This window comes from Chelonoidis abingdonii, chromosome 1, assembly GCF_003597395.2.
Source record: "Chelonoidis abingdonii isolate Lonesome George chromosome 1, CheloAbing_2.0, whole genome shotgun sequence".
Taxonomy (NCBI): Eukaryota; Metazoa; Chordata; order Testudines; family Testudinidae; genus Chelonoidis; species Chelonoidis abingdonii.
The window spans coordinates 22374484-22401855 of NC_133769.1; the positions used below are offsets into that span (position 1 = coordinate 22374484).

General features: G+C 40.1%; 1 protein-coding gene across 1 annotated transcript in view; it reads left to right on the forward strand.

Moving 5' to 3' along the window:
• Window positions 1-27372, forward strand: part of HGF (hepatocyte growth factor) — a 70069-nt gene that overhangs the window by 31591 nt on the left and 11106 nt on the right. The window contains exons 8-15 of the mRNA XM_032799662.2: window positions 11010-11184; window positions 13256-13383; window positions 14941-15043; window positions 17730-17869; window positions 19724-19762; window positions 20303-20399; window positions 23963-24037; window positions 26590-26733. Of these exons, the coding sequence (XP_032655553.1) occupies window positions 11010-11184; window positions 13256-13383; window positions 14941-15043; window positions 17730-17869; window positions 19724-19762; window positions 20303-20399; window positions 23963-24037; window positions 26590-26733 (901 nt within the window). The remainder of the gene's footprint in view (window positions 1-11009; window positions 11185-13255; window positions 13384-14940; window positions 15044-17729; window positions 17870-19723; window positions 19763-20302; window positions 20400-23962; window positions 24038-26589; window positions 26734-27372) is intronic.

Sequence of the window (27372 nt, forward strand, 5' to 3'; positions counted from 1 at the left end):
TGTGCTCACGAGGAAATCAAATTAAAAGAACATTAACATTACACAATCAAGCACAGAGTAATTAGGAAACGCCAACATTAAGGTTGTCTATGCAATCTTAATTCCACCCCTTTGAGTGTATGTATTATAATACAGAATTCAATTACATAATCACATACAACCTTTTAAACAGGGCTCCTACCTCATTCAGTGTTCAGGATGGATAGTGCTCACTGAATGGGCAGCTATTCAATATTTTTATCCTTATTCAATATGTGATCTCCTGGCTTGCTTACTGGACACAATTCAAACCCTTGTCTGAAGACAGAATTATTCATTTCCTTATAGGGTTTCTATAGTATTAATCACTATAGTATTTGAGTGCTTCATAAACATAAATAAATTTATTTTCATAATGCCCCTGTGAAATAAGGGGTGCTATTATTTCCCATTTTCCTGATGGGAATCAGTCACAGAGAGATTTAGATAAAAGTATCTACTAACTCTGAGTGGTAGTTCGAGGTGATTTTTAGTGTCCTTCGTATTATATAGCACTTTATATGCTCAAAACACAGCTCCCACTGACTTGTGTTGCAGCTGTGAGTGCTCAGTGCTTCTGAAAACTGGGTGTCTCAAGTTGGGCTTCCAGAGAATAAGGAACACATAATTAATGTCCACCTGTGAAAAATGTGGTATAAGTGACTTGCCCAGCATTACATCAGAAATCTGTGGCAGATGCAGAGATAGAATCTAGCTCTCCAGGGCAGCATTCAACTGCCTAAACCATAAAACAATCCTTTCTCTTCTTGCAGCCCCTGCCACCTTCACTATACACCTTTCAATTTCAGTAGCAAATGAAGCAGGGATCCTACAGAAAACACTCTTTTTTTACTACACAGCCATGATGAATCGCCACAATAGGTCCATCCTGTGCACTGAATGAGATGGATCCTTTGCAGGGGTGGATCCGGGCACCAGCGCTCCAAGGGCGTGCCTGGGGCGGCAAGCCACGGGGGGCGCTCTGCTGGTTGCTGCTAGGTGCCATTGACAGCTTGCCTGTGGAGGGTCTGCCGAAGCTGCGGGGCCAGTGGACCCTCCGTGCTTGGGGCAGCAAAATATCTAGAGCCGTCCTGATCCTTTGGAAAAAATAGGCTGGAATCACATAATTAAGGGCTGTGCCGTAATGCACGTGCACAAGCGACCAAATTAGGATCACACAGGGAACTTCAATTTTGGCATTTCTTGATTTTTGAGTGCTGGACTTTGCTACCTTAATGTCATTTTTAACATAGTTTTTTTTTCTATGTAAGGATATATGTACTTATGTCTTGAAAACTCTTTATGTGCAGTACTATTCTTCAGAGAGATTGTGGCTTTGGTAAGGTTTCATGGTTATAAATGACATCAGAATTTGTCATAGTTAGTTTTAAAGGTTAACTGATGCTGTTAGAAATCCACACCATCAGACCATTTATTCACGTGGAAGCTAAATTTATTTATATGTGGATTTAAAAAAAAGAAAAGAAAAATAGTTGAATGAACCTTTCTGATTGTTTGTTTTAGTTTTCATAGTCCTCTGTAATTTTTGGTTTTGACTGAGACCAGAAAAAGCCATTCTTGTGATATATTCAACTAGCCCAAAATGAGAGAGAACTGTAAATTGTATGAATATATGTTCTTCCAGTTTTCTAGCCTCTCAATGGTCAAAGTGTGGATAAAACATCTGGGGCCACATTCTGCCTTCTACCCCTGTATAGAGTCCAAGAGGCTGCATACAGTGTAAAAGCCGAATTTAAATCCTTAAATTTTGGGTTCTTATTCAATTTAAACTTATCAATGTTTTCAATTTTTGCCCATCAGTACTTCTGAACAGTCCATAGTCACTTGCACAGTGCTAGTTTTATGCTACTGTAACCTTTTTGGCCATGATTCACGTCTCATTTACCCTGTATTTAAGCTGGTGTAACTCTGACGTCAGTGATGTTACTCCTGATTTATTCCTTGATGCAGACCATCACTTTGAGCCTAATTCTGCTTTCACATGCATCAGCACCAGTCTAGAATAATTCCACTAAAGTCAGAGGAGTTACACCACTGTAAAAGTGGTGTAAAGGAGAAGACAATTTTCCATGCTGTATGATGTCTGTAAGGGGAGTGCCCAGAGCAGTGGCAACTTAGAAGTGACCCTGCTGCCTTATGTGATCAAAAATAGTGGTTTCAAAAATCTATACATCAGTTCATGTGTGACCTTGTGCTGAAAGATCTCTCCTGTGAACTTAAGCACCTCCTTGTATCTGGACTTTTTGCTACCTGAGCATCCGACTTTGGCCTCTTAGAACAACTGGGAAGTTATTAAGCCAAAGACATCATCTAGTTTGGACCTAGTTTTTGTCTCAGATATGAAACAGTTGAGTCTATACACCTAGTTTAAAGATTGTGAAGAGCAATTTACTTATTCGTTTCTTTACTCTTTATTTTTTACTGGGTAGTTCTTCCCACAACCAGTGGGAGCACCCAGAAAAATGGGCACCCCCAACTCACTCCACTCGCCCAGCACTCCTGCCATAGAGCAGAGTCAGGGCGCAGGGGCTTGCCCCACTCTGCCTGTCCACCTAACCCTCCTACCGGGGAGTGGGGGAAGCCCCTGTGCCCTGACCCCGCTCCCTGGCAGGAGTGCCAGGCAGGCAGGGAAGGGCAACCCTACTCCCTGACAGGAGGGCTGGGCAGGAGGACCAGAGCATGTGTGTGTGGGCCGGGGGGGAGGGGAGGTTGGAGAGAACTGCAGGTGGAAGAGGTGAGGAGGAGCCCCCCACTTGCTCTGGCTTAGGGCCCCTTAAACCCCTAATCTACCTCTATCCACAACTACTTTCGACATGTGTATTTTATTGAATAATCAGTCTCTGTTGTAACATATTCATGTACGTTTTTCTGGTAGTGGAGATTTTATTACTAAAAAATTTGTCTAAGTTATAATTTCTGACGGTTTTTACAAATGCAACTTTTATAAATGTTTATCCTTTGGCATTTCCAAAGTTGATGTGTCAGTGCTCTGAAGATTCACATCTGGCTTTGGTGGTCACATAAGCTTAACAATCAATGTAATTCTTAACATTCACAGTCTGATCCAATTTTATTAAAGACATATGCCAGGGGATGTTTTCCAAACTCTAGTAATGGCTCCTCCTCCCCTAACAGTTAAGATTATGTTAGAGTCTTCAAGAAATGCAATCCCAGTACCAGCCCTTCTAAAAATAAATGGCCTACATTAATGATCCTGAGCACTTTGCTCTTGATATTGTGATGAAATTGGGCTCTCTGCATTGAGGACACAGTCTTCTTTTTGATCTTCATCTGACATCAGGGGAAAACTAGATTTGAAACACTTGAAACTAAATTTACATTATAGTAAATGGTAGTGTTCTGTGTAAGGGTGAATATGTAAAAGATGCATGCACAATACAAAAATTCCTTTGATAAATTGCCTGATTCTGTTTCACATTACTAATCAGACAATAGTGACGATGATGATACTATTAAGCAGTGTTCTCATTTGTATACTTTCACAGCAGAAAAATCACCACTTTTTAAAAATCTTCAAACCTTGAATAAAACTCAGATAAATATGAGTTTTTTCCATTAAATGACGATGGATGTTTTAGTGCAGTGGTTTTCAAACTAGGATACATACATCCCTAGGTTACGTGAGCTCTCATCAGAAGGTATGTGGGAAAAATCTTATAATGGCTGACAACACATTTTATTTAGTAAGACTTGGCAATCTGATCAAATTGAATCTCCTTTCAATTAAAACTGCAGCAGCGTTGGTGTACCTCAGAATCAGAGGGTTTCAAACTGTGGGGTGCGGATCGCTGCTCTGGGCCAGTGGGAGCTGCTGGAAGTGGTGATCAGTAAGTCCCTCAGCCCACACCACTTCCAGCAGCTTCCATTGGCCTAGAGCAGCAAACCGTGGCCAGTGGGAGCCGCGATCGGACAGACCTGCGGATGGGGTAGTAAACACACAGCCTGGGCCGCCAGAGGCTTTTCCTACACAAGTGGCGACCCCTGTTTGAGAAACCCTGCCCTAGAGGTATGTGTCCCACAGTTTGAAAACCTCTAGAAGTTGTTTCTCAATAGAAGGCAGAAATCTGAGGGGGCACGTGACCCTGCATGCCCCCCCGCCTCATGCATTGCCTCTGCCTATCTCAGATAGGGGAGTGCAATAAGCTACATTATTTGGAAAGGTGTATGTAGCCTAAAAAGTTTGAAAACCACTGTTTTAGTGGTTAGGACAGTGGCTGAGGTTTTGGAAATCCTGGGTTCAGTTCCTTGCTCAGCCACAGACCTTTGGCAAGTCACTTAGTTTCTCTCAGTACCTCAGTTCCCCATTAGTAAAATGCGGATAATGGCACTTCCCTACCTCACAAGGATGTTGTGAGGATAAACAAATTAAAATTTGTGAGGTGCTCAGATACTAGGGTAATGGGGGCTGTGGTTAGATGTTTGGCTGCATATGTATGTTCTCCCTCTGTGCTGCCCCAGCCAGCACAGCAGACCTTGAGCGAACCACCCAATGACCACGAAATCCATTAAGGTACGAAGGCATCAGGCCAGGTTTGTTGTTGACAAAGCACAGTAATAGCACACAGCATACTCTACGAGGATACTAAGACATGTATACCCGTGACGATGGACACAGCTCAGTGAAAGATGAGGCTTTCCATTCCCCACTCGGCTGGACAAAGATACTCCCTTTGAGATGCATTTTTATACCCTGATACAAACAAATTAGTACTACCTCTGACATAGTTAGTTACTGCCACCTGACGTGGCTAGTTATTAACTTGTACGTGTTGGTTTGATCAAAACATCTTTATTACGTACTGTTATCCTGACCTTATCTTTAAGGTGGGGTCAGTGTGTTCCTGCTATCCTTGGGGGATGTTTCTGCACCGTCCTTAATATCGAGATGTTCTGGTACCACTTGATATCAGGATGTGTTTGCGTGATTACTCTGTACTTAGCACTTCTGAGGAATGAGTATATTTTGCAATATTAGCCCTATTCTTGCCAGATTGTGTGAGCCGGTCCTGCCTCATACCAGGCCTCTGATACAAGGGCTTATGTCTCAGGCTCTCTCCCTACTACAGGGGCCATATAAGTACTAAAGGTTGATGATGAAACCTCATACCCCCCCCCAATTGATAACCAATTACTGTATTATCTTCTCTAAATTAATCTGAAATTGCCTTTTGCTGCTATTATTACTATTATTTGTTGGCCCAGAACTTACTGTGTGTTAGAGCAGCTTTGCACAAACTGCCTTAGAGCTGGTTTACCCAGCTACCATGTGATTTCTCAGCACAGGTGAATTTTTGGCTTACAGTCACTTTTGTGCTCCCTCCCTCATACGCCACCCAAGCTTCACTGAGTACATCTCTCAGCAGCAGCTCAGGATTTGGTACATAGCATGCATTCGTATATATAACACAATAAATCCTGTCTCTGCACCAAGGCGTTTGCGGTTTAATTCAGAAATATAGTATGCGAGAGTTCACATGCAAGAAGGCAACACTTTTGGTGATGAAATCAATGTAGGGATGGCTTCATAAAATAAATGTGTGTTTATGGAAGGATTTGAAGGGGCAGAGGGAGGGGACTTGGTGTATCAGAAACTGAAGTCTCTTTCAAGGACAGAAGAGAGTATAAAAATGAAGACATAAAGCCAAGAGTGTGAGAAGGAGATGATGGGAACAATAAGGATTAGAGATGGATTCAAACTGCAGAAGCTGGATCTGGATTGAGGTTTTGAGCGCATGAATTGGTTTGAAGTTGTTCACATATGTGGATATGGTTTTGGCTTGGGCCAATTTCTAGTTAGGTGAGAAGATACAAAGGAGCATTAAAATAGCCAGAATGGGTATAGGAGGAAGAGAGTGCAGAGATGGAAGCAAGAACAGGGATTGTGAAGAGGGGATAAGGACAAGGAATTTGGGATTAATGGGAAAGGAGAGTGGATGCCTGTTATACTAATCAGAGTTGCGGGGTGGACTCAGTAATATGGCTAGAGTGACAGAGGAAAAGGATACAGTTAATTGGCCTACACAGGGAGGGGAAAGGAGACATTTTTTGGGAGCACAGAGAGGAGGAGGCTGCAGATGCCAGTCAGTGTGAGAAGTATTGAAAGCCTAGATCAGAGTAGAAGGGACAGAGAAGAAAGGATGACGTTTGGAGGGATTAAAGAGGCAGAAGTAACAGGACTCAGTGAGTGCCTGGAGGCGATGGGAGAAGGAGAAAGAGGAGAAATAACAACAAGGTTGATAGCGTGGGTCAGAGGGAGAGTGGTGCTGTTTTCACCACTGATTGGGAGGATAAAGAAATGGATCTCTTCTATTTTTGCCAACTAAATTTTTTAGAAGCAGAGATTCCCTTGCTGATTTGAATGCTGAGCTGTGACTTAGGGCTTGTCTATTCAGGGAGTTTAAATGAATTAACTAAAGCTGTGAAGTTAATGTGCATAAATTAAAACCTCCATGTGGATACTGTCATTCAGAAGTAAAGTTTTTGTAGTTGTAATGCACCAAGGTCACTTTACTTCCGAATGAGAGCATCCACGCAGGTGTTTAGTGCACTTGAATTTATGCACATTAACTTCAGACCTTCACTTAATTTGTCTTGACTTTCCTGAGTGTCCACATGTAGGCAAGCCCTTAGAGTGTCTTGCTGAAACATGCTACACAACTAAGGAAAGTGCAACTCAAGCTTCATATTTACTTAATATAAAGATGTTTATAGAAGTGAGTCAGTGGGAAGAGACTGGTGTTTAAAATTTGATAGTTACTTCCCACTTAATTTTACAATGAGGCCTAATAGAGGGTTATTACAGTGTTCACTGTGTGTAACTATGTATTATTTTCTCTCTCTTTATAAAGACTCCATCTCTCTACTTCTAGCATACTTTTCAATATGATATGTAGGAGTTCTGTTTAATCTAAAGATGAGATTCAGGGTCAAAATTTGGATCCCTATCTGAATTTTGAACACACTAAATATAAAGGGATTTTGGATTCAAAGCTTTTCAGCTCATTGTAGAGATGAGGGGAACTCTGAAATGTGTATCTGAATTCCAGACTAAGCTAATTGTTGGTGTTCATATTCAGGCTGTGGCATGTGCCAAGATATGACCCTCTGTGGGTTTTTTGGAGGTTCAACTCTAATTTATTCCTTTGTTATCCCTCAGGCAATGTAGATTAAAATTGGCACTACATGATTCTTCCACACCAATGCTATAAAGCAGGTATTTTTATCTCTGCTGTGCTGTATATCATAATAAAGCTACCGAGCACATAGAAGAGGTTGAAGAGCCAATGTTCAAAATATAGGGGAGGAAAGTGACCTGAGCTGTGGTATAGCCTAGAATTTCAAATTCAATAATAATGCAGGGCATGAGTTAAGGCTCTTTTGGGGCAGCTTTACTGTGCACAAGCAGCACCTGCTCAACAGATCCCCCCAGCTTCTCACTGAACTTTGGAGCATTACACTGGTCACATTTTATTATGACAGAATTGTTTTAGAACAGTTCCTCTACTGTATTAGGCACAAACCTGCTTGTCTTTAAAAAACAGGGACAAATTATTCCCCCATTTACACCCTGGTAATCCCATTGACTCGAACGAGTGTTGCACTGTATCATTGAGAGCAGAATTTGGCTCTGTGGGTTCATTGCGAATTATCTCTATACTCTTATGTCTCCTCTATACTCATTTCTTTACTGTGAAATTATCCAGGGAAGGAACAAATGTTAGTGTTGACTGCTCTTTTCCTACCTTAGTATTGTTGTGAGGAGTGGGATCGAGAAGATCATCCTCAGTTTGCCATGCAGAGCTCCAGATTGTACGCTTGTCCTTTCTCCCAAAATTTTATATGGGTTTTGTTTTTTCTGCGCAAGGGCTTCCTTTAATAAGTAGTTCATTTAAAGATATCAAAAGAGAAACAGTTTTATGAAAAATTGGTATTTTTGCATTTTCGTGTTTGGGGTGTGATGGTGAAAGTGTAGAGGCATAGAAGGGATGTGGGAGAATCTGTCACAGCTTTTTGCATTAGTCAGTGATAAAATTAATGGGGTTCCTTTTGGTCCTCAAATTGTAAGAAATAGTTTCATTCAAGTTCCAAAAAATGACAAATGACAAAATTATTTCTGCTAACAATTACAAAACTTCATAGGACAGTGTTAATATATAACGCATAGCACTTTTTATAAAAATGTAAAAACATACCACAGAATCATACTCCCTTTGAAGTCAGTTCTATCTTTTTACTAATTAAGGCCCTGATCCTGCCAAACACTTAAGCATGTGTAACTTTAAGCACATGATTGTTCCTATGGAACTCAATGAGACTAGTCATGCGATTAAATTTAAATGTGCATAAATGGTTTGCTGGATCAGGGACTAAGACCTGATCCTGAAAAGCAATCCATGCAGGACTTTTTGCAGGACTGGGACCTGATAGAGTTGGGTGGATGGGATAGTGTAAAAAAAGAAATAATCATTTAGATTTTTTTTTGGCCATATTCATATGCCTTTTGTATTTTGCCTTTTGCAAATGTTCATGGAAAATGCATTTTAAAGTTGCATCCTCGAGAATTTCCAGAAGCCAAATTTTAAATTTGGAGGCTTACATATTGGTATCAGAAGTGCCTTCTCATCCACTCAGGGAACAGAATAATACTTTGTGACTTACTTGACTAATTGGAATTAAAGGACACAGCTCAGTTTATGGATATCAAGTTCCAAATACACTCAGCTCAGTTTATGATTAGTACACAGAATAAACGTTGAGGAATAATATAATTAAATCAGTTCAAAGAATGAATAAGTCTGAGGAACTTGCAGTCTATTTGCAATTATTCTAAAGGAGGGGGGAAGGATAAATTCAGTGGATAAATTGTTCATTGTGAATAATTAACTCAGCTCGGCTAATTAATTATCACAACAGCCCTGTCATGTGATATTATTATATGACATTGTAAAGGGTGAAACCAAGATGCAGAGAGGTTAAGTGACTTGCCCAAAGTGGCAGAGATGGTTATTAGACCGGCACTTTCTGGTTCTATCTCTTGCCTCAGTAAGTCACTGCAGTCCTCGGTCTAGCCCCTTCCTCCAAGGGCAAATGGCAGTCTGGCTTAGCCACTCATCACTGGCAAGTGGGGAGAAAAGGGGTGGCCACTTACTGCCCTCCTTCAACTCTCCTCCACTGCCTACTTTCCTGGACCCCTTCCCCAAAGCCCCAGCACCTTCTCTGCGCCTTTGTGATAGGGCCCCAGTCTGGCAATTGTCAGCCTAGAGCTCTCCAAGCCTCTGCTAACCCTGCCCACCACTGGTCCTTCTTAGGTGCTTTTCCAAGAGCCAGTTCTTCTCCCTTGCTTTATTTATAAAATCAGTAAAAATATTTTTAACAATGGAAAACTAAAGAACAGCTACTCTCTTTAGTGAATCCACTCTAGAGGATGCATTTACCATCTTGCAGAAACCTAGGAATGCAAGGGACATCACTATGGCCTTTTGGCTTTGGAATGAGCTTGGAAATCATAACTTCAGTGCAGAGGGGCAACTTGTGCAGATGGACTGCCTTGGGAAGGGGAGACAGGCAATTAATCTGACTATGAAGCAGAGGTAAAAGCAGCCAACAGATGAATAAAAGAGAAATTTAGAGTTCTAGCACAGACAGATACATATAGTACCACTGTGCATCTTGACATTATTGACTGACGTTAATAGGATCTTTAAAATGAGGAATTTGAAAATAAGTCGTACAGAAATGCTATGTTATAACATTTTGTTTTCCTGAGATCCATTCCCTTTGCAAATTAGTGGAGCTGGCTGGAATTACTGATTTACTAAGAATGAACGACATTATCAATAGAACATATCTATATTATTCTAATTGCTGGAACACAGAAAAATAATTTAGAGACTGTTTATTAACATATTTACAGTTGAAAACTATAGCTGGTAAATTAACTTGTAAAATTACTCACCAGACTATGAACAAATACCAATTAGCAACATTTACAAAATGATTCTTGAATAATTATTTAAAAGTGGGTTTTGGGGGCGTTTGGAAGACACTGACATCACCGTAGTGTGTTTAGTTTTGCATCACTTAATAAATTTTGTGCTACATCTTTCCCATCAACTTTTCAAGTATAGGAAATAAAAAGAGGCTTTCAAGCGTTTGAAATGACTCATTTGTGAAGCCACTGTTTGTCTGAATTTAGTTCAAAACAGCCCAGACTAGGATTAATGCAGATCATATTGACATCTGTGAAAGATCTTGAGTCTGATGCATTTGTTAGTCTTGAAAATATTTATCTCTCTCTAGAGAATTCGGATCTCAGGTTTCCAGAAGATAGGACACTCCTTTTTCTTAACTTTATGAAGCATAAAAATGAGTAGCTTAAAGAAGCATTAGGACATTAGCTAATAATAAGCTGTATTGCTTTTTAAGTACGTACTGCTCACTAATCCATCATTGATATTTTGAGCGTTTGGAAAAAAACCAACTACATTAGGGTCTGAATCCTGCAAACATTTATGCATATGCTTCACTTTAACATGTGGGACGTCTCATTGGGGCTACTCAGTTGCGTGAAATTAAGAATGCATGTAAATACTTTCAGGATTGGGATTATAATAACTAAGAATATCACTCTGACACTAACTGCTGTAGAAACAACCTAGTATCTCTCTATGCAGCAAGATTTACGTAGGAACTCTTATATATTTCAGACATTTTATGCCCTAATTCTGAAAGCAAATGTGCTAACGTGAGTTTCTGCAGCTGCAGAGAATCTCATTGGTCTTGTAAAAGTTGAAAGGAACAATTAATTGTTTGAGTTGCCAGACTCAATCATCACTGACCGTGTCATCAGAGGCTCTGAATTTGAGTAGCTATAGAGGCTGAACTGCAGTACACTCACACCAGACTCGCTCTTAGGAAAAGAAAACAGCTCTTTTTCTCTCCATTGACAGCTCAGAGCATTGTGAACATCACTGATGCTGCCGTAGAAACGACAGAGTGCATCAAGGGGCAAGGTGAGGGCTACCGAGGTACCATGAACACCATATGGAGTGGAGTCCAGTGTCAGCACTGGGATTCCCAGTTTCCTCACCAGCACAACATCACTCCCGAAAACTTCAAGTGCAAGTGAGTAGCGTGTGCAGGTGTCACAGATTACAGGGCAGAGATCAGTTCCTGCAATTTAGACATTTGTGTTGCCAGTGGTTATTCAAAGAAAGGTTGTTACTTTTTTAATATCGTCGTCATTATCATCATTACTCTGCATGCTGACATGTTCATTGTTGCCTCTGACATTGGAAACTATGTGAATATTGCAAGAGTGTGCTATAAATAATCCTTACTCTTTGAAACAAAAATTATGGGTTATTATGGGTCACAGATAAATTGGTTCAATGCTGCCTTTGTTTTTACACACTGAAGACCCTTATCCTAAAAACACCAATGAGCTTAATTTTGACCACATGACTAGACTGATTTGACTTCAGAGTTAGGTACATGTGTGTTTACAGTACTGTGGCCTAAATCCCATTAATAAGCCATCACTGTTTCTTGGAAGGAGACAATTGTTTATCTGTAGTTTTGATATGCAGACGTAACTTAGTTTTAGTGGTTTTTTTCCTGCCGTTTTAGCTAAACAATCTCACTGTGGATACTTGACATTTATAATATTTTATGGAGCTTTTTTATTTTGTCCTCTTGTCTGTTCTGTTTTCCTCTCATTAATGATTACATTTCTAGCATGTATTTTCATCACCTTGTCTAAATTTAATTACACTGGCCTGAGCACAAGACTTAAGTGGAAGAGATTCCAGCCCGAGTTCTAACCTTCGATCTCAAAAGCACTTGCTCTGTGGTTTTGGGCAAGACGCTTATATTTGCTGCATCGGTCCCTTCATTGACCTGGAGCATTGTCAGGGTTCTTTAATGTGTGTTATATCCTTTAGAGAGTTATCAGTAAAATGAACAATAGTTGGAGTAACTCGGATATAGGTGCAAAGCTAAAAGCATTTTCTCCTTGGGCAAGAGTATTGGATTAAAATCACTCATATGTTAACCTTTTGTATTCCTGTTGACCTCAGTGGGGGAATAGAATTGCTATTGGTCCTGAATCTTCTGTATAAATCTCATAGCTGTTTAAGCAGGACCTTCCTGAGCCCACCTAAAAGACAATCTGTGAGGCCATTCCTGCAGTGTTTTCTCAGCCAAAATACAATTGAGTCTTTGGCATTTTGTCTGAGTCACTACTATTGTAAGATTAGGCTCAATGTACAGTTTCCTCAATCTCTTGTAAAAAAGTAGCCCTGTAACAGTTCACCCTGAAAACAATAATGCGCTGATATGCAGGCCTTACTCATATGAGTAGTTATTAATCATGCTAGTAGCCCTCATCAAGTCAATGGAACTGCTTGTGTGACTGAGGAAAACCCATGTGAATAAGGGTTACAGGATCAGGCCTATTTATTATACTGTAAGTTATCAGTGACTGTTGCAGATGGGAAAATACTGTGGAATGTGAAATTGCAAAGAACGTGAGAACAGCTTTCAAGAGACTAGAGAATAAAACTTACATTTGAGAAGTTTGACTATTTAATTCAAGCTGTGAGAGATTTTTAAAGAGAGACTCCCTTGTGATTAGATTCCTATTCAAAAGGTAACACCTGTATAAGATTTCAACACAATTTTTTCATGTACTAAGATTCAGTTTCCTAATTAAATCAATGAAAAACTACAGGACACCATTTCTGTACATTCTACAGAGACATTCAAAGTACTGAGAACTTTAATGCTATGGTATGGTTTGTATTTTTTTTTAAATACTTTTAATAGGTTTCAGGTGCATCTGATGCCATGCAAGAATTTTGTAATCAGAGAAAGCTTTGAAAAAAATGATGGAAGTTCCCATATGGAAATATACTATATTTCAAATATTATTGTACTTAAAGTGAAATCCTATAGCTAGTCAAAATATAGATCTACTAGAGATGATTCCCCTATAACCATACTCCAGTTACAATTGCCTTACTTTATTAGTCCCTGTTTTCTTATTGTCTCACCTAAATCTCTCTGCACTAAATACTGATCAATAGCATACAGACCTCAAGGAGCCTCTCTTATTGTTAACTTGTAATAGAAAAGCAATTAGAACACAGCAGTTTTAGGTTATGCCTAATATAAAATAGCATATTTATTTTTATAGGGATTTAAGAGAGAACTACTGCCGAAATCCAGATGGATCGGAGTCACCTTGGTGTTTTACTACTGACCCAAACATTCGGATTGGTTATTGCTCCCAAATACCTAAGTGTGAGGTGTCAAGTGAACAAGGTAATTGATACAAAGGAGATAAAATATTTTAAGTTCAAGGTGCCAGATTGACTTCCTTGGACACTGGAATACCAAATTCTGATCTCAGTTACACCTATGCAATCTAGAGCAACTTCACTGGCTTCATTTGAATTTCACTGGATTTATAGTGGTGTAAATGAGATCTGAATCTGGTCTAGTCCCTCTAGTCAGGCAAAGGAAGCAACAGTGAAAGTGTTCTCCAACCTGGTGGCTATTGCATCAGATCCTCTGCTGATATAAATCAGTACAGCTCCACTGAAAGCAAGGAACTGTTCCATTTTACACCAACTAAGATCTGGATCATTGTGTTTTCTCCTTGCGATAGAGAGACCATCTCTAGATCATTGTCCAAGCCTAGCTATGTCTTGATCTCTCTGCTGAAATTGCCGACAAGGCTACCAGATGTGATGTATGGTTATTTGTTTGTTTTAATGTGGATTCCTGACTACTGGGAAATGAACTTAGACAATAACATGCAACCTACCCCAAATAGTTGTGAATTTTAAACAAAATCAGAAAGCATTCTAATCTGAACTTTTAATATTACATAAATTGTCTGTAGATATTTTCCTATTAGATCTCTTCTATATGTGAATTTGAACCTGCAAGATGCATTGTTATCAATGGGAGTTGACTACATTCAGCATCTTGTAGAGCATGCTCAGGCTTTGACCCTATTTTAGTATAATTCATAAGAAAATATTTCAGTTGTATTCCATTTATCTTAGCATCCCATTAAGATTTTTGGTGGGATAAGCAGCTTGGCATATTTTTGTATTAACAAGGATTAAATTTTGCCTCCTTTTTTTGTTTGTTAAAAAAAATAGTATGTTTTGGAGAATCTGTTTGGAATTAAAATATTTACCATTTAAATCAGTCATTTTATACATGAAGTCTTGTACTATTAACCATTTCAAATTATTTTACACATAAATGTTTGGTGACAGCACATCATGAAATAAACATACTTTATGCTTCATTATCAAGGCATGTTTTTAAACTGTATTTTAGTTGAAGGTGTGCTACTCCTTGGCCATGCCAGAGAACAGGAAAAGCTCCAGTGTTATCTATTGCTGCCAAAATCCAGAACCTCTCCTTAATGCGTTCAGAAGTTTTGTTCTCAATTCTGTTGAGGACATCTGGACTTTTTTAAAAAGAGCACACTATATCCTGGCAGCTTTTAGAAGTAGAATAATTTACAATGACTCTGTTAAGTTAACTGTAAGCAAATTATATTTAAACTGAAAAGCTTCCAGTTTATCAAAGAAAGACACAGTAAAAGTAAGTTATTACATACTATAGTTAAGACCTTAGGCCTCAAGAAGGAGATATATCATATAATTTCAGAAAGGTTCACTTTCTCTCATTAATTTGTTTTCTGGTTTTGGTTATGTTTGCTTTATCTTGTATAGTGTCTGCTAAATATAGAACTTGATTATCTTTAATTATTTGGATGCTTGCTGTAAAAGAACAACTTTCCTTTCATTATTGCACAAGTTCCTTCAACATTTCTTTTTTTCAATATTCTTTTTCCAGATTGCTATCGTGGGAATGGCAAGAATTACATGGGGAATTTGTCTAAGACAAGATCTGGGCTAACTTGCTCCATGTGGGACAAGAATATTGATGACTTAAGGAGGTGTGTAGCTACAAGACATAAAGAGAATGCGCAATCAGTCCTGCACAAACACCACCTCCATTTGGCACCTCATTGTCTTATGCAAACACTTCAAAATATCCCCTGGAGTTCCCAGCATAATTTCCTTCAAAATTTAAGTATGTTGTAGAATGTGTCTTTGTTCAGGCTTGCCAGTAATTACAGACTTTGGGATCTCATAACTAGTACACTCAATGCTAGGGATTTTCCCATCTCTACTCTTTAAAGTTGTGGGAGAGGAGGGTAGGGAATGTAGCATAGTTGCTCCCTACAAATGATGTACTGTGAGTTGCTGAGTGCTCCCTGCTGAGCATCCTCAAGTCCCATTTACTTCAATGGGAAACCAAGATGATTGGTGGTGGAAAAGACAACTCAGTTTAATAGACATAGTTTCAATTTGGTTTTAAGATGAAAATGAATAAACAACCTGTGATACTGCATGGCCCCTGCCACCTCTGGAGGGTGAGGAGCCCCGGTGGGCCAGCCTATACTCCATCCTGGTCCCGACGCTCACCGGGGATATCAGTTGGCGGCTCCTCCATGGGGCTATGAGCATGGGCGTGTACTTGGTGCAGTTTACCCCTGTCCCAGACACCTGCCCCTTCTGCGGGGTTAAGGAGACCCTGGCGCACATCTACTTAGAGTGCGCCAGGTTGAAGCCCCTATACCGGCTCCTCACCAGTATCCTCTTACGTTTCTGGCTGCACTTTTCCCCTCACCTCCTTCTCTACATGCTCCCTATCCGTGGCCCCACGAAGTCGCGGGATCTCCTAGTCAACCTCCTCCTCGCCCTGGCTAAAACGGCCATCTACACAACCAGGGACAGGAGGTTGGCCGACGGAGACTCCGGTGACTGTGGGGCTTGTTTCCGATCCATGGTCCGTTCACGTATCCTGGCAGAGTTCCTCTGGGCGGCGTCCACTGGCTCCCTTGACGCCTTCGAGGAGCAGTGGGCGCTGTCCAGGGTTCTCTGCTCGGTGTCCCCGTCAGGCTCCCTTCTTATGACCCTTTGACCTCACTCCTGTCCCTGTTCTTTTATTAGTTGTCCCCCGCAATCAGTGGGGTTCTGAGGTCCTGTGGGACCTCCCCTTAGGCTGCGGGGGGATCCTTTAGCAGTGGCCGCCCGCCCACTTCCCAGACACCCAATAGATACTGCATGGCCAGAGGGCAGCAGGAGAGTGTTAGCAGGGAGTCTTATTCCCTGCAAGGGGAGGAAGGTTTGCTATAGATTAACTAAAGCACCTGAAGCCAGTTAGAGCACTGGAAGCCAGTCATGTGATAAAAACCCCTGCTTCAGTCAGACAGTGTGGGAGTTGGAGCAGGAAGGTTTGGTTGGAGCAGAGAACAGTTTGAAGGAGTTGGAGAAGAGAACAGTTTTGAAGAGAGACAAAAGGAAAGTTTGGAGGAGTGCTGCGGTGGATCAGAAATCCAAAAGAGACCCTAGGTAAGGGGCACCTGGCTTGTGTAGAAGGAGGGCAAGAAGCCCCTTCACAAGCTGAAGGGCAGGAGAGGGAAGTACCCCAGGGGAAGGAACCGCCAGTTCAAGTGGTTTACCACAAACCTCAGGGCCCCTGTGTTGGGACCTGGAGAAGAGGATGGGCCCAGGTCCCTCCCTCTCCACTCCCCTCCTCAAGGACACTAGTGGGGCAGTTAAATACCAATTCAGAGGCAAGCAATGGTGCCCTGAACCTTCTCCAAAGAAGAAAAAGCGTGAGACCCAGCATAACAGTACTGGCAATTTGCCACAAACCCAAGAAAGGTTCTAAGCAAGAATAAGCTCTCTGGGCTGTCCATAATTCAACTGTATTCTGAGCACCAATTCAGTTCCCTAAGAAAGGGGCTCTAAATAACTCCCATAGCAGAAAGTGCAGATGCCTTAAAGTTACCACACCCTCCTCACCAGATTAATCACAAATGGAACTGTTTCAGCCATTCAGTATGCAGGGATGCCATGCAACTACAGGCCCCTAATGAAACTGTTCTACCTCAGTAATGCAGTTCACTGCTCTCTGATTTGTGCTGTGTGTTTGGTTTGTGTAGTCACTGTCTGGTTATTTCTTACTGTACAATAAGTGAATTGCTATACACTTGTGTTGACTGCTATTATTAACCAATTATATTGAAGGGATTTGTCATGATCTGAATGTACAAATATGTCTATTCTAATTGGGACCTATAAACTGTCTGCTTTGATTGTCTTATCCCACTGTCATCAGCATATGTAGAAAATCTCTACAGTTTAGATGGAACAGAAGTCCTGTTGTTATGCACTTGTTCGCGTGTGTTCATGCATAGTCTGAAAACACTACAAGCTGAGTCTTTAAAGCACGTGGGTGGATTCTTAGGCCTCTCTCTGCTCTCTGGTGTGGAACGTGGAATCCTGATTCACCAACCACCCCCACTTAATTGAAAGGAACTAGGATTTGCTCTTTAATATGGCTCAAAGCCTCCCATTGAGCACACAGCCTGAATACGGAGCTTTGTGCTACGTTTCTTCAGATCAAGCTGAGGAAATTAATTTTCCGGACATGCCTTGAAGCAACCACAAAGCAAATCTTCAGCCCTCCCTGCAGTCCTTATGCTTGAATATAATCAATGTGAATTCATTTAAAATTAGGAATGAACGTTCATAGTAACATACTTATTGGTAGCATGTTTTCTTCTGTAGGCACATACCAGTATTCAGGGAACCAGATATTAGCAAACTGAAGAAAAACTACTGCCGCAATCCAGATGATGATGCTCATGGTCCCTGGTGCTACACAAGCAATCCTCTCATTCCCTGGGACTACTGCCCAGTTTCTCGATGTAAGCACTGAAGATTCCTTGCAACCTGGGAATTACTGTCAGCTATATAATGTTGGCTATCTTGTTTTCATGTACATTTGTCTATGTTCTGGCTGTTAACATGTGACACTACAAAACTTAAACTCTTATCATGAATAATTTGTGTATTACTTGGGGGCAATAGGGAGGAAATGCCTTCTGCAAAGCCTTTGCCAGGGAGATTCTCCCGTGACTGGCTCTGAGGCTCATTTATGCTGCCACAGCAGGCCAAAAGGGCTGTATCAGATGAAGGAATCCTGCCCGCTACAGGATTACTGGAGATAATAAAGCAAGGAGAGGAGGAATGATGATTCAGGGGCTAGGGTATTATCGTGGAACTCATGAGATCCAGGTTCAATTCCCTTTTCTGTCTGCCACAGACTTCCCATGTGACCTTGGACACATCACTTGGGCGGGGGCAGGGGGAAGCTCATATTGAGAAATATGGAATTCATATTTAAGTTTGAAAGATGTTTATCTTCAGTTTGTATCTTAAAACTGGAAATGCTTCATAACCTGGGAGAACATTTAAACAGTAAAATAGGCTCTTGGGTTAAGGCAGAAATGTGTTCCTATGCTCTCTAGGATTTAGGAATAAAATCACACTAATTCATAAGAGCAATTGGCAGCATTTTTTGAGACCCTAACACTACACATGCTCAGACTATGTCTACAATACAAGCGCTACAGCAGTATGGCTACATCGCTGCAGCCACACAGCTTGTAGTTTAGATACTTGCTACAGCAAAGGAAGGGGTTTCTCCATTGCTGTAGTAGAATCATAGAATATCAGTGTTGGAAGGGACCTCAGGAGGTCATCTAGTCCAACCCCCTACTCAAAGCAGGACTAATTCCCAATTAAATCATCCCAGCCAGGGCTTTGTGTAGGTCCATCCCCTTGAGAGGCAGTAGGTAGGTTGATGGAAGAATTCTTCCATTGAGCTAGTGGTATCTACTGGGGCGTAGGTTGACTCAACTCTCTCTCAAGGGTGTGAATTTTTTACACCTCACGTGATACAGTTTGATTAACCTAAGTTTTAGGTGTAGATCAGCCCTTAGAAGGAGATCCTCTGATTCAGGTGATGTTATATCTATTGAAAGTAAAGAAACTGTGTAAAAAGTGTTTTGTTTTGTCAGTTTAGAGGAAAAGAAATAATTGAACAAATGTCATACCTATTCAGCTTTAAATTTTATTACCTGTACTCTTGGATTATTTACAGCAAGCACTGGTGGGCCATGTGGCAATGGTAATTATTTTTGGTCACTACTGGCAGTGCGATTTCTGGATTCAAACCCAGAGTTCTCCTAATTTGAGCAAAGCTTAAGCAGTTTAAAAAATAACTGGATTATAGAGTTGATATTCAGATAACAAATTTGGCTTCAGATACATTTTCCCTAATATCAATATATAAATAAGATTTATATTTTCCAAAGGGTTAGAGCGAGAAACCCAACTTCCTTGGACAGTCAGTTGGATTTGGACAAGTAACTCCTTTTCGTAACACCAGCCTTATTTATTAGTATTGGCCAATGCTTATGTGAAACCAGATGCACGCATTGGTAAATGTCCGTGTAGTTCAGATGTATCCAGAATTCAGCCAAGAGGAAAAATGTGAAATAAACATTTTTTAATGTTGCTAAAAAAAAATCTGAAATGAAATTCTACTCCCTTCCTCGCCTCTATGCCTTTGTGGCCTTTTCCAAAACTCATTTAAGCCTTAATCTTTGTGAGTTATTAAAATCAGCAACGTAGCATTTATTTTTCTGTTATGACTCCTCTTAATTTTAGACTTTATTTTATTTTTCACTGTTATGGACGTCTTGTGTGTCTGCTAGGTGAAAGTGATACAACTCCTACTGCAACCAATATAGACCGTAAGTAATTTTACTTATATATTATATGTCCCATTATGGTATTTCCACTTTCTTTTGAGTGTTTCTGTGTATATGTATGAGGTAAAGGAATAAGTTCTTTACAACTGGCCAATCCTTTCTAACTGGCATGCCAAAACATCAGCTAAAGAAAGCAAATTACTTATAGGCTTAAGAAAATGAGATTTACAAAAGAAAAACTTAAAATTCCTTGGCGAGCTGATAACTTTATGGTGTTCTGTGACATAAATTTTTAAACTCATCCTTCCAGATGGTGAGGTATGGTGCTAGTTTTCAGTATTAACTATATAATTACATGAATCTCAACAATAAAACTGTTTAAACATTTTTATGACAACAGCCTGTTTAAATATTTGATGGCCTAGGGTCACTCCAATTGATGTAATTTTGAATGCTTTTAGTAGCTCTGAGAGAAAAAAAATCTGTTTGTTAAAAATTGACCTTTCTGTGGTCCTTATGTGCAACTGTACAGATTTCCTACCACTGTTTTTAGTAAAATATAATCTCTGGACCTGCTTTCAGATACTGTCATTTCTTGTGCCTCAACCAAACATTTGAGAGTTGTAAATGGAATCCCAACACAAACTAACGAAGGATGGATGGTTAGTTTGGTCTACAGGTAACTATCATTTTGCACAGAAAGATGACCCTACTTTAAAAAATATAGGTTTGAGGTTACATTAAAATAAAGACCTCAGTAAAGACACATGTAGATTGTGGTTAAACACTGAATAAGCAAAGTAGAAATACGCTGGAACAACTGTTGAATGCAAGTCTGTATCCTTCATGTCAATGAACTGGTTATAAGCTCATTATTTCTGTCCTATGTATAAGAACTGCTCTTTATAAAACGTGCATAACCTTCTGCTTTCCAGATTAGCTACTGTAGCTCCATTTATATCATTGGCATCACATCTAGCATTAAAATGTTTGTTTCAGTGACTCTTGTAAGAAAATTGAGTTGCATGTTGCCTTCTGCAACTTAACAGCAGTACATTAAGATTTAAGCTGACATGCAGGATTTACACCAGTGTCAAATTTTAAAGTTATCTGTTCATGTCGTTATATGCAATTGAAATGCAATATGTATGAAAAATAACTATGGGCAATAAGGGAATCCCTTTTCTCCCTGTAAAACAAGATCCTAATATAAACAGCTGGAAATGTAGATTACATTATGCAAGATCTTATTTGATACAGTTACTATAATATTTTATCTCATATTCTCCGTTTGGTACCATATGAAGAACTACCAACATACAAAAATGAATGTTCCTTAAACTCATTATTCTGCTCCTCCACAAATGTAGTTCCTAACCCATTTGTTTGACTTTTCCAATTGATGTATATTTTTGTTCTATTTTGAAAGCTGTATTGGCCGTTCTTTAAAGAGCTGTGGAATATTTGAGCCCTTTGTACTCCCTTCCACCCCCATCCATCTCCAACTCACTTTCTATTAAAAAAGCTAATTTTGGATAATCAAACTGTTCTATGGTGACCATGTTCCCTGAATAACAGGAATGTTGCATCACCTTTTTGTTCTGCATTTGTACAGCACTTAGCACAGGAAGGTCGTATTTCATGACAGAAGTTCCTCGGCACAGCCAAAATACAAATAATTCTCATTTATAATATTTCCAGGGTCTGTCTCAAGGTCCTGGTTGGTTTAACAAAAAAACAGTGCTTTCGTCCTCTTCAATAAGCTGCTGACCAGCTGGCTGAGGGATTGATCCTGCAAGGCTGGTGTGATCCAGCAAAACACTTAAGTGCATGCTTAACATGTGAAGCATTGACTTCAGCTGGATGACTGACAAAGCAGGGCAGGTGCATATGTGCTATGTTGAACCAGACAAGTGTGTTCAGCACATGCAAGCAAAGAAGGAAAAGGAGGTTTGTTATATGACTTGAGGAAAGGAAAGGAAGGAGTGGGCATGGCTTTTCTCTTAAACCACAGGTGCCCAAACCTTATCATATATGTACATTTCTGACCCTTTCCAAAGCTATCTTCTATCTGCCTACGATAGCAGGTGTCTTGATTCTCCCCTTTAATATTTGGTAACCAAAAGCAACTCCCAGTTTAGCTTTTACTCTGGCAGGTAGATTAAATGTAGCTTGCAGGCCACAAACTGCTGCAGAAAAGGCATTTTGAAAGAATAGGCTGTCATCTCAGATATATTAGCCATCAGTGCTTCCCTCTGTCCACCTGCCACTGCTACCTCTCTGGTGGCCCTGTCTTTGTTCTCCTTCCCCTTTTAACTTTTCTCTATCCCATACCCATAATGGACATAGCGGCTTTGTTCTGTGGGGTTTTTGATGATGAAGCTTCATTTGTGCATTGTCAGGGGTCGCTGCATAGGTGACATAATTGAAAAGACCCAGCCACTGGCCAATTGGAATGTGTTTTTGGACACTGTGTCCCAGGCCATACCACAATATATCCTCAAGAGAGACAGAATGACCAGTGGCTGGGGGATTGACCAGAGACATTTAAAATATTATGGGTTTTTTTACTGAAAGGTGAATTCTGAAAAGCTTTTCATTTGTTTGGTAGTAGGGAAGATGAGCAAAATTCACAAGGAACAAAATTATGACTGAAAAATACTTTGGTGGTGAATAAGAATATTATTTATTATTCAACTGTTGTATTGTTAGAAACAAATTCAATTTAAAGGTCTGAACCAAAACCTCAGATCACTCTAGAACTTTTTTTGGGGGAGGGAGGGAGTAGAGGAAACGAGAGTTTCAAAATCAAATCAGTCTCCTAATCCTAGTTTTGAAAACATTAGAAAGTGTTAAAATGGGCAAACTCAAACTTGGAGTTGAAGCTCTTTATATTTTGGGGTGCTTGAAACCTAGATTTGGGTCCAGATTTTGCAGCTAAGGCCCATCTCTAAAATGTAAAGAAAATTAATTACCCAGAGCATCCTGAGATCTAGGCCAGATTCTGTTACTGTAAAAGCAGCAAAGAATCCTATGGCACCTTATAGACTAACAGACTAATTTTGTTACTGATTACACTTAAGTAAATCTGGAGTAACTTCATCTGCAGAGAAATTACTCTGGATTTGTGCCACTGTTAGAGCAGAATTTTGACCTCTGTGTATGGCACTGCGTATGTACCAGTCACAACGTCTAAATGAGATGATGTCAATCTGGCCAAGTGACACTGACAAAAAGGTTATATGTACCCTTACTTCTGATGTAGTTTCAAGGAATCTGGACAGAATCTTTTTTAAAAACAACCCGACTTGTTGTTCCCCAGCCGAAATACAGTTCAAAAAGAAGTAGAAGGCAAACATCTGTGTTAGTCTGCTATCTTCGAACTGCAACATAGAATAAGTATACATGAATTTGGGCTCATTCCAGTAGTTCTTGCTAAAGCTTTGAACATCTATACAATTTGAATTTATAAAATGTGAGAAGTTAAGCTTTTCCCAGAGTACTGATGTGTCAGACTCTCCTTCCAAAGAGCGGCAGTAAATAAATATAACTATTTTGGAAGTAGAAAGAAGCAAACTAATTAATCTGCATTCCAAATTCTCTTCTTTATTCATGGAATATCTGTCATATTTAATCCCTTTAATTTTACATGATATAGTATGCCGCAATTTCTATAATCTCACACAGGTCATCACACATTGCAGATTGTTTCCAGCTGAAGTATGCAGGGACTGGATAACCCAAGGGATTGGTAATCAAATAGGAACTTTCCACCTTTAGGTCAATACTTGGAATATGATCTAGTTGAGCAATGACCAAATGTTGTTACCATCTGGTGGCAGTTTAGGGGCCTGTGTGAAATGAGCTGGTAATTTCAGTCCAGTTCCTACCAGACAGACAGCCACATCACAATTTTACATTTGGCTCCCTTATTTTAGTCTCAGCACTGAGGCCAAAAAATGAATGAACAGAGAAATGAACTTCCCTCTCATCTCTAGAGATAGTCAGGTTGGTCGGGCAGTCTGAAGGAAGCCTATATTGCTACGGTATTATCCATGATACAACTGCACTGTACAGGGAAATCTTCATTTTCTGGGGTTGTCAATCTACCTTTTAATGGCACTACATGTAGTTAAATAGTATGATTATGTAACTGAACGGTTGCCTTAGAAGTGGTGCTAGAAGTTTTGGCTTCGTAGAAACCAAATCCTACAATTTTCCCCCCTGCTTTTTTTCTTTCAGGAATAAACATATCTGCGGAGGTACTTTGGTAAAGGAAAACTGGGTTCTAACAGCAAGACAATGTTTTCCTTCTCGGTAAAGTAATTTGTAGATTTTCATTGTTGAAATGTATTTTCTTTCTTTCAAGGCTGTGGCACCATGCATCTTCCCTTTAAACCCTGCAGTCTTCTCTCTTGCTTTATCTTCAGTCCTTCTCTCTTGATAATGAGTGTCTTTATGGAACCTTGGTATTCATTTATTATCATTATCATTGCTCCAAAAAAGCACTGGACATTTTATAGACAAATATGAAGTATGACCATCTCTGTCAAGTGTGATGATTAGACAATTGCCTCTTTATAAAATTTAATTTCATGTTAATGCTGGGAATTGGCTAGAGCAGTGCTTCTCAAAGCCAGTCCACTGCCTGTGTAGGGAAAGCCCCTGGTGGTTCGGGCCAATTTGTTTACCTGCCACGTCTGCAGGTTCAGCCAATCGCGGCTCCCACTGGCCGCGGTTCACCACTACAGGCCAATGGAGGCTGCGGGAAGGACGGCCAGCACATCCCTCAGTCTGCACTGCTTCCCGCAGCCCCCATTGGCCTGGAGCAGCAAACCGCAGCCAGTGGAAGCCACAACTGGCTGAACTGGCCGACGCGGCAGGGAAACAAACTGGCCCAGACCGCCAGGGGCTTTCCCTGCACAAGCGGCGGCCTGACTTTGAGAAGCACTGGGCTAGAGTATAACACAAACCTGGGCAAATCTCAGGAAGTTCAAAGGTTCAGTTCACTGAGAATCTGAAAGTTTTGATATTATTAGGGGAAAAAAATTACAGGTAGTGGCACATTTCATCCATCCAAACCCTTAAAAGAATGGAAACAAGAAATTGAGGGGAAACACTTGTGTGACAGAGTTTGAACCCATTGAGTCATTGGATGGGGGATGGGAGAGAGAGAACATGCATGACAATAACTTAGGTCTGGTCTACACTGGGGTGGGGTGGGGATCAATGTATGTTATGCAACTTCATCTACATGAATAACATAGCTGAAGTCAACATACTTAGATGTACTTACTGTGGTGTCTTCACTGTGGTAAGTCGATGGCTGACACTCTCCCGTTGACTGTGCATGTACCTGTGCATGTGCCTGGTGGAGTACTGGAGTTGACGGGAAAGCGCTCGGCGGTCTATTTATCACGTCTAGACTGGATGCAATAAATCGACCCCTGCTGGATCGATCGCTGCCTGTCAATCCAGCTGGTAATGTAGATAAGCCCTTATAGGCTGATGGTTAGAGCATTACATAGGATATGAGTGACCCAGGATCAAGTCCCTCTGTGACTAATTATTGACCCAGAGTGCAACAGCTTCACCAGGAGAGACTGAAGGAGCCCTGTATCCAAATGTCACACAGCCCAGTGGTTAGAGCACTCACTGGAGAAGTGATAGATCCCAATTCAAATCTCTTCTCCCCCTCAGGTGGAGGGAGACTTCAACTGGGAGCCTCCCACATCCCAGGAGACTATCCTCATGAGTTGGCTGAAGTTATGAGTGTGTTCCTCTCCTCTTTTTCCTCCCTCCTTTTCCACAGCTTGCTAAAATGGCATAAGATGCCTAACTCCAAGAGAGGATTCACAGCTGAGAATTGCTAGCAGACCTAGTTGCTTCCCTGCAGCCTGGACTTAAATGCCTATCTCTATGAGTTGGTGGGGCTTGACACTCACCTTTGGTCACATCTCCCATTGGCTAGTTTAGGTGACACCCTGCCTAGCATACTGGTTTCTGTGAATCAATGGAAGGAGCCTGTCATTCATTGAATAGGAGCCAAGGTGCCTAACTCAGGCTTAGTGAATTGCAGTGATTTTCTAGGCACCTAAAAGGTAGGTGCTGTGATGCTCAGCATTACTACAACTAACTTCTTTTGTACATCCAGGTCTTACTACTTAGCCATCATTTCTCCATAATATCTGAATATTCACAAGAATTCTGAGAGGTCATGAAATTTCTGGAGCTTTCTTATTGTGTCTTGGAAATACAAACAGAACAAACTTTCAGTTCATCCCCTTTAGGTACTGGCTGAAATCAGGAAGTACAGTTTCATTGTGCAAATAAAAACTAAATAATTTTTTAAAGAGAATAGACTAAGAGGCCTGCCAGGAATATATGTGGAAATGAACTGCATATTTTTATCATAAATGTTCCTAATATAGAAGTGGATAAAAGATGGGTAAACTGCTACAGGATCACTTCCACTTTTAAAAATAATATTTCAGTAGTTATTGTCTTAGATGCCACAATTTTAATAACCAGTTAACACATTCTCTATCATGCTGCCGTACTTGCAAAGTGAAATAACGCAATCTTACAGTTGGTGGAATTGATATAAAATGCAAAAAAAAAAAGAGAATACAGGAATAGCGGAGATGGACACTAACCAAAATGCTTTGGGATTTTGGAAAACTTTAGAACTGGATGTGAACTTTGTGGCTTGCCTTTTTTTCCAAACCAAAACACTATATCTGAACATGATGAATTTTTTGGAAAAGTTTTGTGTTCAATGTATATGTGAATGTTACTGTACCAAAAAGATGTGTTGAGACAAGACCAAGGAAAATGCCAACGTGTCACACCAAATTTGCCTCATTCAGGTACAAAGATTTGAAAGACTATGAAGCCTGGCTTGGAGTTCATAATATCAAAGGAAGAGAAGAGAAACATAAACAAGTTCTGAATATCTCCCAGTTGGTGTATGGACCTGAAGGGTCTGATTTGGTATTATTGAAACTTGCCAGGTTAGTTCTTAATATTGCTAACTCCAGGATCTCTGGTTGATGGGTGTTTTGCCTAAGAAAGAACTATAGGCTCTGACCTAAATAGTAGCAATACGCATTATGTCCATATAGATTAAACAAACTCACATTTACAGCTGGTCATAAAAAGGAAAAAGTGAGCATAGGTCATGAAAAAATTCAAAAGAAACAGTGTTTTCTGCTTGTTTGAAATTTATCATTTATTTTAAACAAAAATAATCCTTTTGGGAGGAGAAATAAGAAAATCTTTACAATTTTTAACTTCCGACCACCCCACTGGGAAAGAGTGTGTTAAAGTAAAAGAGAAAAAGAATAGGATTTTCCCCATCCAAATAAAATGAAAAAAAAAATAGGAAACAACTCCCCCTTCAAAAAAGGAAAAATGTTGATGAAAACAAAACTTTGTGGATTTTTTTTAGGAGTGTATGTGCATGGAAAAGCCATTTTTCATTGAAAAACATTGACACAAATGTTCACCGACTCTACTCACAGTGATATAATTTATAACTTTGTGATTAGTTGCTAATCTTTGTTTTTTTGTTTTGGGGATTGGTCTAATATTCTTCACAGTATATACTTGATTTTTTAGCCATCCTGAGTTTTTGCTGATGCAAAGGATAG